Source organism: Pleurodeles waltl, chromosome 11 (genome assembly GCF_031143425.1).
Source record: "Pleurodeles waltl isolate 20211129_DDA chromosome 11, aPleWal1.hap1.20221129, whole genome shotgun sequence".
NCBI classification, from domain to species: Eukaryota; Metazoa; Chordata; class Amphibia; order Caudata; family Salamandridae; genus Pleurodeles; species Pleurodeles waltl.
In genome coordinates this window covers 18,425,260-18,443,493 of record NC_090450.1, presented here as the reverse complement: position 1 = coordinate 18,443,493, position 18,234 = coordinate 18,425,260, and the positions used below count along the sequence as shown (strand labels likewise).

The window sequence follows — 18,234 nt, the reverse complement described above, 5'->3', positions numbered from 1 at the left end:
AGCCCTTGGAGAGCACTTCTCAGCAAAGTCAGAGGCCAGCAAGGCAGTAGGGCAACAGCAAGGCAGCAGTCCTTCACAGCAAAGGAGTCCAGGTGAGTCCTTTGGGCAGCCAGGCAGTTCCTCTTAACAGGTTGCGGAATCTGATCCAGAAGTATCTGATCTGGACTGGTGGGGGTCAGAGACCCAGTTTATATACCCAAAAATGCCTTTGAAGGAGACTTCAAAAAGTGGTTTTGAAGTGCACAAGATCCACTTTCAGTACAATTCTGTCTCCCAGGATCCCAGTAGGGGGGTTGGCAGCCTATTGTGTGAGGGCAGGCCACTAGTCCTTGCACTGTTAGTGTCAGGCCCTCCTCCCTTGCAGCCCAGGAAGACCCATTCAGTATACACATGAGTGCAGGTGTGACTGACTATGCTGTGTTTGTGGTTGTCTGGGTGAAATGCACAAAGGAGCTGTCAGCCAGCCCAGCCCAGACGTTGATTGGAAACAGGCAGTAAGTCACAGCTGGATTTTAAGTGCAGAGAAATGCTCACTTTCTAAAAGTGGCATTTCTTAATAGTAATATAAAATCCAAGCTCACCAATAAGCAATATTTTTTAATACCATTCTGGCCATACTAAACATGACCTGTCTTTCCCTTTCTGATCAGTATTTACCACTCAAACAGTATATGAGGGCAGACCTAATGCTAGCCTATGAAAGAAGCAGGCCTCACAGTAGTGGAAAACAAATTTAGGTGTTTTTCACTACCAGGACATAGAAAACACATGTGTATATGTCCTGCCTTTCACCTACATAGCACCCATCCCTATGGGTTACATAGGGCCTATCTTAGGGGTGACATATGTAGAAAAAGGGGAGTCTAAGGCTTGGCAAATACTTTTAAGTGCCAAGTCGAAGTGGCAGGGAAACTGCACACACAGGATTGCAATGGCAGGCCTGAAGACATGGTTATGGGACTACTTATGTAGGTGGCACAATCAGTGCTGCAGGCCCACTAGTAGCGTTTAATTTACAGGCCCTGGGCACATGTAGTGCACTTTACTATGGACTTACAAGTAAATTAAATATGCAAATTGTGTGTGAGCCAATGTTACCATGTTTGAAGGGAGAGAGCATATGCACTTTAGCACTGGTTAGCAGTGGTAAAATGCGCAAAGTCCTAAAACCAGCAAAAACAGTGTCAGAAAAATGGAAGGAGGCAGGCAGAAAGTTGGGGGATGACCACCCTAAGACTGTCAGGTCTAACAGATCGCTAAAGAGACAATTAGAAGAAAGCAACCTAGATAATTCCATCGAGTGTATTGAATGAAAAAAAACATACAGTGGCCAATGTTCCCTCTGATTTTTTTCCTGTATGTGCGGCAATAAAGGTGCTCTGTGCACTGCAGCTAAGCCTGCGTGCGATGAAGACAAGCAACATCTCATTATGCAAGCATGTGTGGTGTACAAACTACCAAAACCACTGGCTTAGTAAGGGTGCAATGGGCCCTAATGCAAACCAGAAAAAGCCCCCCTCACCTGTGGGTTGGTATTAAAAGACACCCATTACAGGGATGCAGTGGCCGGGGTGACACTGCATATTGTGCCCTAATCATTCTACCTAAAATTCATTTTTTACTCTTTTCTTCTCTCCTTGCTCCTCCTTACCCTCCCCATGTTTCATTCTGTATTTCTGCTCCACTTCTCACTCATCCTGTCTCCTCTCTTCAATCTACATCCTTCCCCCTTCTCTCACCCACAGACTCCCTCTAATGAACAAGTTACTTACCTATGGTAATACTTATCTGGTAGAGACAATATCTAGCTGCAGAATCCTTACCTTTGAATTTCCCCAAGCGTCAGACTGGATCCAGAATATTTTTCATGAGCAGTACCTCTGTGCGCCACTAGATGGTGATGGACGGCGCCGGAAGTGATGTCTGCGTCACCTATATAGGCACCACCTTGGTGCGCTGATATCAATGACTTTTTATGACTTTAAACACCAGGATTGCGGAACCATGAAGTCAACTGACACTGGTGTGTCCAAACTAGGCCCCTGAAAGGGATCATCTTTCACCCTAGAAATCTGTCTGCAGAGCGGGGGTTTGGGTGGGGCGGTAAGAAATCTGAGGCTAGATATTGTCTCTACCAGATAAGATGTAACTTGTTCATCTGATAGAGACTTCCAGCTGTAGATTCCTTACCTTTGAATAGATACCCAAGCAATACCACCCCTGGAGGTGGGTCTGCGGGCAAATTTAGACTTATAAGACTTGTAGAACCGAAAAGGCAAAATACCCATCCCTACGGACCTGACTGTCTGGGCAGTAGTGCTTAGTAAATGTGTGCAGGGAAGCCCACGTTGCTGCCTGACCAGAACTGGGACTCCATGTGCTAACGCACTGGTCGCAGCTTTGCCTCTGGTGGAGTGAGCATGCAAGCCCTCATGGGGTTGCTTTTTGGCCGCTATTGATGCAGAGAACGACCCATCAAGAAATGGTCAGTTTCTCCATCACCCGACCTTTCTTTGCACCAACGTTCCCCAGGAAGAACTCTTGTGTGTGGTCAAGGTAGAACGACAATGCTCTTTTTTCAGGACCAGATGGTGAGTCACCTTTTTCTTTTGAGGAACCTGGTGGAGCATAGAAAGTGGGCAAGGGGACAGATTTTCAACATGAAATGATGTTACCACTTTTGACAGGAAAGAGGCCCTAGTGGGAAGCACCAGTTTGGAAAAATTGGACAAGAATGAAGGCTTGGATGATAAAGCCTGCAGCCCACCCACCCTCCAAGCAAAAATGATTGCCATGAGAAATTTTATTTTGATCGTGAGCAGCCTGGGTGTCAAGAACCTTCAAAGATGTTATGCCCTGACCCCTGTGGGGTATGATAGAAAAGCGAAAGGACTACAGGTCAAGAAATATTCGCAGTGGAAAAGATGGTGTCCTTGTTGACAGATTATTCTTCAAGATGTTTTGCAGACATTACAAAGAAAGAACTGTGATAGAAATCCAAAATGGCCGCCAAGCAATCCAACCACTAGTTTGCAGGTCTAGTGTTTTCATTCTTTGAGCTCGAGTTAATAATGCGCTTGTGCGGACCAGGTGCCGCGCACTTCAACTGTGTTTTGGCAGGGATTCGGAGGTGTCTGAGGAGAGTACGTTTCTTGAGTTAGAGTTTCCAGAGCGGTTCTGTATTTAAGAAAGAGAAGAATTCATCAAGTAAGCCAAAAATAATCCAATATTCAGGTAAAAGGTTCACAGTTCATTTGCGGTGATATAGAGGGAAATTCATCAAGGTTCCCGTATTGTGGGGAAAATAAGAACATCCAAGTCTACCGCAAAAAATAAATGTTACGATTTGCTCAAAGACAAAAAATTTATTTAGCTCAATAAACAGAAGTTCTGGCAAGATTTCAGTAATGCGAAAACTGCAAGGAACATTCTTATAATCTATAAACGAAATTCCCCTGACAGTTGAAGTCAACAGAATTGAGGAATTCATTCAAAGGTGTTAATACCACACAAGTATTAGAGACTAGATGATATTGTGATTAATAAGGATTTCTGAGAAAAGACAATAAAATAAATTGCATTCTCACAAGTCATAAGGCCTTACTCAACATTTATACATATATATATATATATACACGCACAGCGTCAATTCAACCAGAAAAGAGTGAAGCAAAACCAATTGATGAGACTTTCTTGAAAAAAGACAGAATTGTTCACGAAGAAAAGATCTAATTTACTTAACTTCAATTCTAAGAACAACTTTGGAATAAGTGTGTATAAATTAACAAATACTATATATATATATATATATATATATATATATATATATATATATATATATATATATGAGAGAAACAAATTTCTCAGTAATTTCAGGTTAAGGGTTCTCGAAGTAAATGTGATAGATTCCTAGTCAAATGCTGTAATATTGTATATAAAAAAAGTGTCCCTAGTAATTGTGTTTGTAATCTTTCAGGTGTCACTTCCTAGAAAAATAGAAGGAAGAGTTTGACTGACTGAATTGAAGAGGAAGCAGACCTCTGAGGCATTCCCTCTTTGTCCCATTCCCCCTCTAGGGTGCTCGGAATGGGGAACTTTATTCATTGCGAGTAGCCTGGATTGGGATTGGGGATCCTTCTTCTGCTCCTGAGGAAATTGAATCAAAGATCTGTGACACGGGGGGCAATTATGCAGGGGTTCAAGAGGAGCACACATCAAGAATGTGAGGACCAAATTAAGGTCCAACTGAGGCATAATGAAAGGTGAAGGAGGAAGCATATGTACAAGACCCTTTAGAAATCTATTTATGATAGGGGACTTAAATTAAGATGGTTGGTCAGGCAGCCGCTAGAAGGCAGACAGCAGAAAGATAACCCTTTAGAGTGCCCAAAGTAGAGCCCTGCTGGGCAAGGGTAAGAATAGAAAGTAGAATATCAGAGAGGGGAGCAGAAAGCTGGTCAACAGACTTTTCTGTACAATATGACACAAATTTCTTCCATCGCAGGCGTATACCATCTTGGTGGAGGAATGCCTGGCTACCAGAATAACATTACAGTCATCAAAAGGTAGGTCGAAAGCTGTCAACTGTTGCCGCTAAATCACCATGCAAGAAGACATAGAGCAGACAATTTCGGGTGGAGCAACCTCCCCTTCTGGTGAGACAGAAGATCCTCCTGAAGGGGCAGCCTGATCAGAGGATCGACACTCAAGTTCAGAAGCTCAGGATACCAGACTCTCCGTGGCCACTCTGGAGCCATAAGGATGACTTGGGCCCAGTCGTCACTGATCTTCTTGAGAACTCTGGGCGGAAGTGGTATGGGTGGAAATGCGTATAGGAGGCCTGAGCTGCACTTAAGATCAAAAGCGCCTCAGAGCCATAGCTGCCTTAGAAATTTCAACGCACAAAACTGCTGATATTGTGCTTTCTCTTTGTAGGCAAACAGATCTAACCAAGGATCACCCTACTGCTGAAAAAGACCTTGCGCCACCTCTGGATAAAGATCCAACTTGTGATCCACTAGGCATCGCTGGCTGAACTCATTCCGCTCTGGCATTCAGGGAACCTGACAGATGTTGAACCATCAGAGATATGCCATGATGATACAGCCATTTCAAGAGATAGAGAGCCTCTTGACAGAGGGTCCATGATGTCATCCCGTCCTGTTTGTTGCAGTACCACTTAGCGGCAGTGTTGCCCGTGATCCAGCTGTCCTTTGATGGAAGGAAGGAATGCTCTCAATGCCAGCCCAACCACTAAGAGCTCCAGTAAGTTCACGTGGAGTATGTATTCTGCAGGGGACCAGAGTCCTCTGATGTCTACCTCTTCCAGATGGCCACCCCATCCCAGATGCAACACATCTTTCAATACTGTGAGATCTGGTTGGAGAAGAGAGATGGGTCTGCGTCTGACCCAATCAGGGTTCATTAGCCACCACTGCAGGTCTGTTGCAGTTTCTTCTGAGATCTGGACCATGTCAGAGAGATTTCCCTAATGCTGCGCCCACTGGAAATTCAGATCCCACTGTAGAGCCCTCATATGTCATCCGGCATTCTCACTGAAATCAAGGATAGAGGCTGAAACATCTGTATCATAGCCTGAATAACCTGGAATCGCTGCTCAGGAGGATAAGCCTAAAACTGCACTGTGTCCAGAATAGCTGCAATGAAAGACTTTGGCTTGCTTATAGTAAACCCTAGCGAATGCAGGAGGTTTGCCCTAGTCTAAAGATGCGACAACAGTGTAGGGTGCACCCACCTTCATCAGCCAGTCATAGAGTTAGGGGAAGACTGGCACCCTGGATCTCCGCAGATGAGCTGCAACCACCACCAACGCCTTGGTGAACACCTCTGGGGCACTGGTAGGGCAAAAAGGAAGCACTGTAAGCTGAAAGTGCACCTGGCCTACCGTAAACCGCACTTAGCTCTGACAGGCTGGCAGGAACAAGCATCCTCCAAGTCCACCGCTACCATTCAGTCTCCTGGGTCCAGGTCAGACAAGAACTGAGACAATGTGAGCATCTTGAACTTCTCCTTCCTTAGGAAGAGATTGAGGGTTCACAGATTTAAGACAGGTCGAAGACCTTTGCTCTTTTTGGGTGTCAGGAAATAGGGGGAACCACTGCCAACTTCGGACATCTGAACACTCTCTATGGCCCCCTTGGTCAAGAGAGACATGACTTCCTTGCAGAACAAGGACAAATGAGGGAAGGGGGGGTGTATCCTCTCCGAATGATATGTAAGACTCACTTGCCCAATGTTGTGGACTGCCATTGGTGGAGATGATGGCTGATTCTGCCACCAACTGGATGCCCATAAACTTCTAGGGCAAGATGAGGAGGGCTTAGGGGCGGTTAGCTGACCCCTCTGGGTCGGCAGGAACCATGCCCTCGTCCACACAGAGGGTGGGCTGCTTGCATGGGACGGTGGCTGGGATACGTTTGGCATGGTTGAAAGTCCCTTCCATAGCCACAAAAGGAGCAAAAGGTAGACTGGGTGTGATGCTGAGCAGATGAGAGGCCCAAGAACTTGGCCATAGCTCACAAGTCCTTAAAGCGCTCCTGCACCAAGTATGCATTGACTCTGAAGAGGCGATTGCCATCAAAGGGCATGTCCATAAGGGAGCCCTGGACATCCCCTGAAAAGTCAGATGTCCTCTGCCAGACGTGGGGTCGAAGAACCACTGTTGAGGAAACTGCTCTGCTGAGCAAGTTGACTGTGTCTAAACAACACCTGATGGTGAACTTTGCTGCATCTCTACTGTCTATGACAGCTTGGGAAAGGACGCCCGGGCCTCCTCCAGCGGCACTTGTGCAACCATGTTCCACAAATTGTAAGAATAGCACTCAATAAGCATGAAGTGTTCCCCATCCACAATGCAAAACTGGTGGAAGAAAACATTTTCTTTTCTAAGCTATCCAGCATCATGAATTCCCTTTCCAGGGGTGAGGCAGGGAGGGAGCATGGGAGATGAAGGCTTTGACCACCAAGCTCTCCAGGTGGGGTGTTGGGTAAGGAAAATAGGGTCCCAAGTGTGTTGAGGGCAGCGGCGGACATTTGTCCTATTCACAGTTTTGGTTTGGTTTGTACCAGGTTTCCAACTGCACATAGACCAGTGCTTCATTGAAAGTGAGCAGGGTTTCATAAAAGGAAGCTCCCTGCTGTAGCACTTCCCCCACAATATTTATCTTGACCGCCACCGAGGGAAGCTCGAGGTCCAGGACAATAGCCACCCTCTTCACCACCATCTCATATGTTGCTCCCTCCTTAATAGCGTTCATAGCAATGGTAGGGGGAGAAAGCATGCCGGTATCTGTGGACATATCCAGTCCGCTATCATCACCCAGTTCCTGACATCAATCTATGCTTTGGCCTTCTAGTAGGTATTCTAAAGGGACCAGTGACCTCTACTCCAAGGCGTAACCCTATAGAATAGGGCTCAGGCACGATCCAGGACAAGTGGGTTCTGTCGGTGCCGGAAATCAACGCTGGTCGACTCTTTTCCGGCTCCTTTTTCAATTCAGGGATCCAACAGGGGCTAGCACTCGGGGTTGCTGGGAGCATTGTCTTCAGGATCGGCTTTGGGGAAAGTTGCGGTAGCACAACCGGCGCCAGTCCCAATCCAAGATCAGATCCACAGGTTTCATTGGAGCCGAGACCAAAGCCGGCATTGCAGAACGTGAAGGGGGCCCTATCTGACCCAGCAGAGCCCCAAGGCATTCCAGAGGGTTTGGCCGGCTCAAATACACGACGTGTGGCCTCGTAAAATTCTCTTACGTAAGCGGAGAGCACTCTTGCTCCCGGAAAAGTGGGGAGGTGCAAAGTCGATCCTGGCAGTGGCTCTGCAGAATTGTGCCTCAATCGCCGATGTTCACTTGCCGCATTGTAACCTTGTCCTTCCTATGCTTCCTTTCCCGCCTCTTTCACAAATGTCGAGAGGACTTGGAATGGGAAGAGGAGGACCTGGGGCTATTGAAGTAGTCCCACAAACTTCCCTTCAATCAGGACCGAGATCTAGGAGTCGTCACACGCAAGAAACCACAGACACACAAAGTGTGGTTCTTTAACCAACATGCACGATGACATGCTCCACACAGTTTGAACCCTGTCTTCCTCGAAAACATCAAAATCACCAGGAGGAAAATTCCTCAAACAAATGAATTTGACAAAATGTGGAAAACAGTCTTTTAAAAAACAACAGAGAGGTAGTTCTTCTGTGGATCAGCGCTACCTTGTGCAAAACGAATAGAACTGGCATTAGCATGCTGTGGTGGCACTTACATAGGTGACCGGAACATCACTTCCAACACGGAAGACACCATGCAGAGACGATCAACTGCACCAATCTGCGTTCAAGGGTACTGCTCATGAAAAACCTTCTGGATCCAGGCTGATGCCTGGGAAGTCAAAGGTAAGGAATCTGCGGCTTGAAGTCACTATCAGATTTAACATTTAGTCACCACTTTCAAAGTAATATGTCATAGTTATAACTCACATTACATGATTTGCCGGAACACACTGTATGGTACAGTAGCGAGTTACAGTTAATGTAGTGTGGCGAGCTAGGTGCGAAGACTAGTTACGGAGGCGCATGAGAAATAAGTATAACTGTAGAATTTCAAATGTTTGTGCTGTTTAAGTTGGGTTTGTATTCTAAACATAAAGAAAGTTTTTGTAACTCTAACTTTATCTTTAACCTTCGATTTTTATGTGCATTTTTATATATATATATATATGTATATATATATATATATATATATATATATATAAAAAATAATATATATATATATATATATATATATATATATATATTTATATATATATATATATATATAAGTTTGTTTTAAAAAAGTGCTCTGGTGCACGTAGGCAGGATTGGATTAGTCAGTGTTTATAACTATTATTATAACTATCAAAGAAGATCATACAATGCAGAAAGAGGTTTATGAATCCTTTGGAGGTAAGTGGTGGTGTGTAAATTAGCTGCCATACGGTCATCAACCCCCAAAATTGATATTTGCAAGGAACTAGAAATGTCCCCAATTTCAACTGTGGCCTATTAATGTTTCTTCACCTGCACAACACCTTTGGAAATACTTTTTTTCCAAAGCCAAATTGACAACTGGCAATCCACCATACTTACAGATCCCCCAAATTGGTAAGTCCGATTCTGCAAGAGGTAATGTGTTCACTGCATCTGAGTCTGTGATTCAGAATCAGATCCAGTTTTTCCACACATATTTTCCACCTTTGTGCGCCAAATATTGTGGATCGACTATCGAAAAATTGAATGCAACTTTCACAGCCTTAAATCCATTGTTTCCATCCCAACTAACCGTGGAGGTTCTCCACAGATGAATATTCTTCCTCTTATCTGTGACACAAATTTTGATTCTACGCATTGTAAGATCACATACCTTGGCATGTTGAGTTAACTTTCAGGTATCCAGCTGTGCATCTGCAGCTGTAACTGCCAAGTGTGTTCTGACATTCCTCTGCCATGCCTGTGCAGTATCCACCCAAGGCACACTCATCATCATCTGAGAAATACAACAATTAGATTTAAGGCATTTGCCAAACATGTTATTATTAAAGTAGTTTGTTTAAGACAAAAACAGATACAACATGTAGATTGCATAGGCTCTTACACTAACTCAAACCGGTGTCAACTGCAACTGTTGTAAAAAAACAGTAATAAGTACATTTGGATTAAAAATAAAACAGCCTATTTTTAGGTGTTTGAAGGGGTAGTATTATCAAACAACGCATGCCTTCACTACGCATGCCTTCAGTCCGCAGTTATTACAACGACCGCGACACTACCACACGTCTTTACAGCGATCATTTTTTCCACTAATATACCTTGACCACACATGCTTTTACAAGGAATATTTCGTTGTAGAAGCATGTTTGGTAAAGGCATATGCACCGTAAAAGTTTATCTGTGAATGTACTGTACTGTATATACATACATATATATGTATAAACATATACATTTATATATATATATATATAGACAAATAGATAAAAATTTAAATGTAATTAAGTTTATATATGTTATATAGGTGTATACACACAAACATATATATCAGCCCAAAAAAATAAGAACCCAAAAAAACTTCCCACACAAAATCCATACCCACCTAAATCCTAAGAACCCTTTACCACCCAAAAAGTCCATACCCACTCTAAAACCTGAAAAACACTTACCACCCAAAGCCCACACCCACCCTAAACCCTGAAAAGCACTTACCAACCAAAAACCCACACCCACCTTAAAATGTAAACATACCCTTACCATCCAAAAACCCAAAACCACCCTAAAACCTAAAAATACCATTATCATCTAAAAACCCATACTGGCCCTAAACCCTAAAAAAAAACTTGCCACCTAAAAACCCACACTCACCTTAAAACCTAAAAAAAGCACTTACCACCGAAATAGCCATACCCATCCTAAAAGCTAAAGATACCATTACCACCTAAAAACCTATACCCACCCTAAACCCTACAAAAACACTTATGGCCCAAAAACCCATTCCCACCCTAAAAATGAAAAAAATAAAAGTATAAGCTCAATACATACCTGGAAAACCTTTACAAGGAATATGCCCTTACCATGCATGCCTTTACAATGAAATTTGTTGTGAAGGCAAATGTGGTAAAGGCATATTCTTTGTAAAGACACGCATGGTAAATATCCTTCGCATAGGCTTCAGGGTCGAGAATACAGTGGCGATGTTGCTTCTCCATCTTTCTTCTTGGGATCACAATATTGCAAATCTCTGTTTGTTACTAAGGCAGCCTCTTTCAAGACACCCTGCTTGTTCCCACATGACTAAGGATCAACATCTCACACGAGAAACCTTCATATCTCCACCCAGTAGGATGCGCTTTCCCTGCGCAAACTGCAAATCTGTGGAACTGCGTTCTTGCTCACAAAAGGAACATTCCCAATCTCTTTCTGTTTGTTTGCCCACCAAGACATAGATGTTCCCAAACCAAGGCTATTACAAATTACTCTGAACATGGAAAAAGCTCTACTCCTCGAATGTTACATGACGCAAACCTATTACTTAAATCTGAAGTCACACATAATTACTGCAGCAACATACAGCTCTTTATATTAAAGGGAGTGTTTCAATAGCTAGTTAGTACTAAGTTGAAGGGAGCAGAGTCTGAGGAAACAGTACGAAGGGTGAAGGGTTGGAAAGAGAGAGGTAGATAAAAGAGGTGTGGGGATGTGAGGGGTATGCATAGTTCACATGTGTAGTGGGGGCCACTGTGGGAGTGGGGACTTTTGGAGAGAAGTGCACATTCATGGCTCAGGAACGTGGCAGTGAGGGTTGTGGGACCAACAGAAAAGAGGTAGGCATATATACAAGCAACATGGAAACAGGATGTGAGGGGGAGCTGCACGAGAGAGAGAGAGAGAGGGAGAGGGAGAGAGAGAGAGAGAGAGAGAGAGAGAGAGAGAGAGAAAGAAAACAAATTAATTCCACTAGAGTAGTGAAACTAAAAAAATAAAATAAAAAAAAGTAAGTCCTCGAATGTAAGCATTGAAAGTCATCCAATCAAAAGGATGATAAGGACACTATTTTCCTGGGTGGGAGATACACAAGTACAGAGAGGACAGGCGTCCACTAAGAAGCAAGCAAATAAGATTGATAAGAAAGGCTAATGTAAGTACGTATATTGTGAACAATAGGTCGGCGACATCAAACTGCTAGAAGTTGACTCTAGTCGAGGCCTAGAAAGGCCTTGTGTTGCAGGATACGTTGAGAAGGGGGGCCTAGGTTTGTAACCTCACACTGTGAAGAGTATGAGCAGTGGTTATGCATGCCTAGAGAAGGGCACATTTCAAAATATTTCATGCAACACAGCACTGGACCGAAACTCGCTGCACCAGGTTACATGGAAGGGAGTGAGAAGAAATGAACCATGTTTACAAAGATATGGAGTTTCTCTGCTCTCTGCTTGTGCTGGAGCACTGTGTGCAACCTAGCGCCAATGCAGGCCCTTTTGCACCATAATGGACGAGTGCCTAAGTTAAGGGCAGGATTTTATTTTGTGCACCAAGGGACACTTCTTGCACAAAAACGATCCTTAGAGGCATATTTCTCTTGCAGTAGAATGTAGTACACACGGAAGGAGGAATTAACAAGAAGAATAAAGATTTTTCTCTTTCTTACACCACTGTCGATTTTGGTGCAAACCCAGCTGTACAAATCATTGTAAATGTAGGTTTGTGTTAAAATACATGGTTGAATGCATGGTATACCCTACGCTCAAGCCATGTAACATCAACCCAATGCAAAGTAAAACAAGGCAGCGCTATGCACTGCGCTGCGTTACTTTGTATTTACTAAAGCATGCACAGCCACGCAAAGTGACTTTACGTGGCTTAGTAAATGCCAAATATCATTTTGCGTCCGGTTGCAACACAAAAGTGGCACAACCCAGAGTAAAACTGAGTAAATCTTAACCTGAACCCCTGGCTTTATTTTAACAGTTGTTGCAATGTTAATGATATAGAAAAAAATCTTATTGTTGTTAAAAACTTCAAAGCTGAAGAAAATTGGTAATGTAATTCGTTATTGAAACAAAAGCCTCATGGCGCTGAAACTGCAAATTTATCCATTTTGGAGAGAACTAGGATTACAGGTATACAGTTTTCCATACTCATGAGCACACACAGGGCCAGATTTACAAGGCTCTATTGCCTTCTTGCGCCACATTACTGTATTTTTTTTGTTTTTACTCTAATGTGGCTCAACGAGGCAAAAATCACTGCGCCAGATTTACAAAGTGGTGCAATGCATGCATTGCGCCACTTTGCGACCCCCTTGCACCACATTATGCCCGCGCCAGGCACAATGTATGCAAAGGCGGTATTCTGGCATTCAGCGGCCTGCAAAAATGGTGCAATTAAATCTACAAGATTCCATTGCACCATTTTTGGCGTCATTTTTAACGCCTGCTCAAAGCAGGTGTTAAAAGGACGCACCCATTGAAATCAATGCGCCTCCTTGCACTTTGCTCCACTAGAGGCAAGATTGTTGACACTAGTGGAGCAAAGCGTCACAATAGCGTCAAACAGTTTGAAACTATAGGCCTAATGCGTGCCATGGAGCGCCGTATTGTAAATACGGCACACCCATGGTGTCGTTAGGTGGTGATGCGGGGGCGGGTGCAAGAAATCTGGCACATCAGTACTGATGCTCCAGATTCTTGTAAATCTGGGCCACTATATGCAGATACCCTTCCAACCATACATGCACATGTGTATCCACGCATGTACACATATGTAGGCACTGAAAAGATTCTTTGACATCACCTAGCACTATTGTCACATAAAATTTTACATACCTTGACAAGTGCCGTTCACAAGTGAATATCCAGCCGTGCACGGACACTGGAACCCTCCTCGTATGTTCTGGCAATCCTCGTTCACCTGGCAGGAGGACGGACTGAGCTCGCACTCGTTGACATCTAAAAGATAAGAGCACAGTTACTGGCTTCCTCCTTCAGAACTCCGCTCTAGACAGGCGCTGCAGACTCCAGTCGCAGGCCTCCTAGGTGTTAGCGTGGAAGGGCCGCCAAGGCCACAACATTCAGCCACATCCCATGCACACGTCACCACATTGGTTTCTCGCAGTTTATTCGTGAGAGATGACGTGTGCCGCTGGTCATGGTGTAGGGTGATGTGCGCGCGTCACGGCGCAGACACATTTTCACGGAGTTGCAGACGCGCAGGTGTGTGAGTTTTTCAGGGGGGTCCAGGGACCTTTTACAAGTCAGCTGACTGTCCCTGCATACTGGGGCAGCTGAAGAAAGACGTCTGTGAGCGTCTCATCATTTATAGTGGTAAAGTACCCCCCCCCCCCCCCCCCCCCTTGAGCTGCTACTGCGTGGGTGGGGGCAGGAAAAATCTCATTAACGCGGGAATACAGCGGGAGTAGAACAGCAAGCAGGAGAAAGGAGAGACGTCAGCTGGGTGAATAAAACAGGGGAAGAGGAATACTGGAAAGAAGCGTGAAAAAAAGGAATATGGATGGATGGAATGGATTGCCGGATGACAGGTGGAAGGATGGTAGAGTAAAGGGGTGGATAAATCAGTGGATGAACAGAGGAGTGAATGGTGTCACAGTGAATGAATGATGGACGGATGGTAGAGTGGATGGATGATGGATGGATGGCAGAATGGATGGTAGAGAGGATGTATGGCTGGATGTCAGAGTGAATGAATGGATGTCAGAGTGAATGAATGATAGGGAAGTGAATGAATAGATGGTTGGATAGCAGACTGGATGGATTGATGGAAAGAATGGCAGAGCGGCTAGATGGTACAGTGGATGGAAGAGTTTATGAAAAAAATGGATACATGGCCAAGTGGATGGATGGAGGATGGATGGATGGATTAGTGGATGGACAGACAAGTGCATGAATGGCAGGGTGGATGGATGGGTGAATATCAGAGTGCATTGATGCCGGCAGTGTGTGTGACTGGATGGCTGCATAGCAGAGTGGATGGCCTGATGGACGGAGGGCAACGAGCATGGGTGTATGACCGAGTGGATGAATGAATAGATGGCGCAGGGGACGGATGGCAGAATGGATGGATGCATGCATGTATGGATGGCAGAGTGTAAGGGTGAATGGCAGAATGGATTCATGCTGACATGGATGGATTGATTGACCAGTGTAGGGATGGACGGCAGAGTGCCTACCTGGATCGATCGTGGAGTGGATGGACGAACTGAGTGGATGGATGGCAGAGTCGGTGGCTCAATGAATGGCAGTGTGGATGGATCGATGGCAGATATGATGGAATGATGGGTGAATGTCAGTGGGTGGAAGGCAGAGTATATGGATGGATGGGTGAAATGATGTCAGATTTGGTGGGTGGACAGATAGATGAATGGAGGGAAAGGGGAAAGATTGAAATATGGATGACAGAATGTACATGTGAAATAGTGGATATCAGTCGGTGGATGGAAAGGTGAAAGAATGAATAGACAGATGCATGGACGGTAGAGACAAGGACACTAGTCTATGTGGGGTTTGGCTTACTCTGTTCCCTTGCTTGGTGGCATCAGCGCTTCAATGGGGTTCTCTGATTTGGAACAATTATTCACCGCAGGAGAGACTGGTGAACCCGTGTTTTGTAGTCATCATTATTCGAGTTTTATTTCAATTAGTAACAATTTTCTGTGCAGGTGATCTAAAGGAAAGCACGGATTTCATGACCTAACACAGAAATATACTCCTCTTTGGTCTCCAAAATATTACACTATTTGTCTATTTAGATTGGATCCTGGGCAACCAATTCGAACACTGGATCTATCATGAATATGCTGAATAGCAAATGTTCATACACGCCGCAGGACACTGCCGTTTCAGAAGGTCTGGCTAGGTTAGTTCAGTTTCAACCAATAAGAACTAGTCTGCATGTTTTATTTTACCAACACATTCTGGTAAAAATGCCGTCTCTAGCATTGGTTCAAAGTTATGTGATTATTTTCAATTGCAACTGTGCTCTGTGAAGATCGTAGCCTGGTAAGTTTAGGAAAGCGATTAAAACGTGTCTTTTGAATGAGTAATTTACTGCTCTTCATTTCTTATGGAGCCCTCTCAGCGCCAAGTAGAGTTATGTGTCTGCGCTGTCCAAGTCAATGTGATATCTTACACTTGTTGCAGTCTGTGTGTTTCATACCATGGGAGGACAATGTAACTGCTATTACCATAAAATATAAATACAGAAATTTGCACTGACTGGCATTACTCTATGAAATAGGCATTGGCAAAGCCAATAGGTCTGGCGTTGACTGCCAAGATTTGGCAATTCTTGTTTTGTTTTGTCATGGTTTTGCAAAACTTTGTTTGGGAAGCTGCCGAGCGTTTGTCACTCTAAAAAAAAACCGAAAAACACTGACTAAAGGCAAAAATGTTTAGTTGTTTCGAAAAAGCACACACTTCCACAGAATTCCCTGGAAGGAAGGGAACGTCTTTCAGAGTGGATGGGGTCCTTGTGAAAGGGCAGCCTGCTGTAACTCATTATGAAGACAGCCAGTGGTTTAAGTGGGGTCATGCACTTGATGCAGGTTGGAGAGGTTTGGAGGAAAATAAGAATGACACAACCACAGCCAAATGGAGGAAGTGTAGCTGAAAACCCCAATAAGTAACTATGGGGCTGATTTAGATATTGGGGGACAGGTTGCACAACAGAGACAGATATCATGTCTGCCCAAATCTAAATACCATAGGGAATAATGGGATTTCGATTTCGGCGGATGGGGTATCTGTCACCATTGTGACTGAGTAAACTGTCTGCCAGTACCTCAACCAGGCCTTTTTGTGAAATCGAAAGGTCTTGGCTAACATACAGCTCAAAAAACAAGTTACCTACCTTCAGTGACTCTATATTTGGTAGAGACTGTGGGCCTGATTTAGATGTTGGTGTAGGGGTCACTCTGTCACAACTGTGACCTATATCCCGTCCACCAAACATTGAATATATTGCGATTTAGATTTTGGCAGAATGGATATCCGTAACTGTTGTGATGGAGTAACTCCTCTGCCAATATCTAGATTGGACCCTCTATCTAGCAGCAGATTAATGTGGCACCCAGTCCATCGGGAGATGGTTTGTTTCTGCATGGCCTTCTTTTCTTGGGGTACCCCACAAAGAGTTCGTTGTTCACCTGGAACCATTTTGTGCGGTCAAGAGAGAATGACAATGCTCTTTTTTGGGTCCAGCTGGCAGAGTCTCTAGTATTCCTTAGATGGAAGAGGAAAAGCGTAAAAGGTAGGCAAGGTGGACTGGCCTACGTGGAATGAGCTGACTATGTTCAGCAAGTAGGATGCTTGAGTATAAAGGACCACCTTGTCTGGGTAAGAGGAAATTTACAAAGGCTGAGAAGACAGTGTTTGCAGTTCACTGACTCTTCGGGCAGAAGTAATTGCCAGTAGAAAGTTGCCTAGATGATGAGGAGTCTAGGAGGTCGTTATGAAGTGGTTCAAAGTGAGCGAGCATTCGAAAGGTAAGAACCAAGTTGAGGACCCATGAAGCATAGCGAAGGGAGCAGGAGTTAACATATGCTAAAGACCTTTAAGGAACCTTTTTTATAAAAGGGAACTTAAAAAATGGAGGGCTGATCTGGCAACTACAGAAAATCTGAGATAGCAGACAAATAACCCTTGAACATGTCCAATGCAGAGCCTTGCTGGGTCGGGGTAAAAATAAACAAAATAACTTTTGACAGGGGTGCCGATAAATGGTCAATGTGTTTGTCTGTACGTCATGCCGCAAATTTGCTCCAATGGCCAGTGTATATCATCTTGGTGGAGAGACGCCAAGCTGCCAAAATAGCATTACAGGTTTCAAGGGGGAGGTCAAAGGCTGTCAACTCCACACATGAAAGTGAAGCACTGACAGATTTGGGTGAAGAACCCTCCCCTGCTGCTGCAACAGGAGATCCTCCCGAAGGAGCAACCTGATCGGAGGACCAATGGACATGCTCACAGTTCAGGATATCAGAATCTCTGAGCCCAGTTCAGAGTCAAAATGATCACATGAGCCCAGTCATTCCTAATCTTCTTGAGAAATCTGGGCAGTAGTGCTATTGGCAGAAGGACAAATAGGAGGCTGGAGCTCCACTCAAGAGAAAAAGCATCTTTGAGTAACAGGCAACTTTGGAACTCCAGTGAGCAGAACTGCTGAAAATGAGGGTTCTCAGCAGTGGCAAACAGAGTTACCCAAGGCTCTCCCCACTGCTGAAAGAGACTTTGCACCACACCCGATTGAAGACAACTCTGGTGATCTGCTAAACATCTTCAGCTGAGTTTGTCTGTTCTGGTGTTCAGAGAGACCACGAGGTGTTAAACCACCAGGGAAATGTCCTCATGCTCTAGCTTTGACCAGAGGCCCAGAGCCTCTTGATAGAGGGCCCAGAACCCCAATCGCCTTATTTCATGCAGTACCACATGGAGGTGTTGTCCGTGAACACTTGCACTAGCCTTCCCTTGATCGAGGGTAGAAAGGCTTTCAATGCCAACCAGATCACAAAGAGCTCCATAAAGTTGATGAAGAGTCCGAATTCCGCTGGAGACCAGAGCCCTCTGAACTTCAACTCAACCAGATGGCCGTGCCAGCCTAGGAGAGTCTGTCACTACTGTCATATTCGGTTGGGGAAGAGAAAGAAGTCTGTAGTGACCCAATCATGGTCGTCAACCACA

General features: G+C 44.5%; 1 protein-coding gene across 2 annotated transcripts in view; it reads right to left on the bottom strand.

The window, feature by feature from the left end:
• LOC138265247 (fibrillin-2-like) overlaps positions 1 to 18,234 on the bottom strand; it is a 514,969-nt gene that overhangs the window by 202,185 nt on the left and 294,550 nt on the right. For both annotated transcript variants that reach the window (XM_069212836.1, XM_069212838.1), the window contains 2 exons: positions 13,366 to 13,488; positions 9,414 to 9,536 (listed from right to left, as the gene is read on the bottom strand). In XM_069212836.1, the coding sequence (XP_069068937.1) occupies positions 9,414 to 9,536; positions 13,366 to 13,488 (246 nt within the window). The remainder of the gene's footprint in view (positions 1 to 9,413; positions 9,537 to 13,365; positions 13,489 to 18,234) is intronic.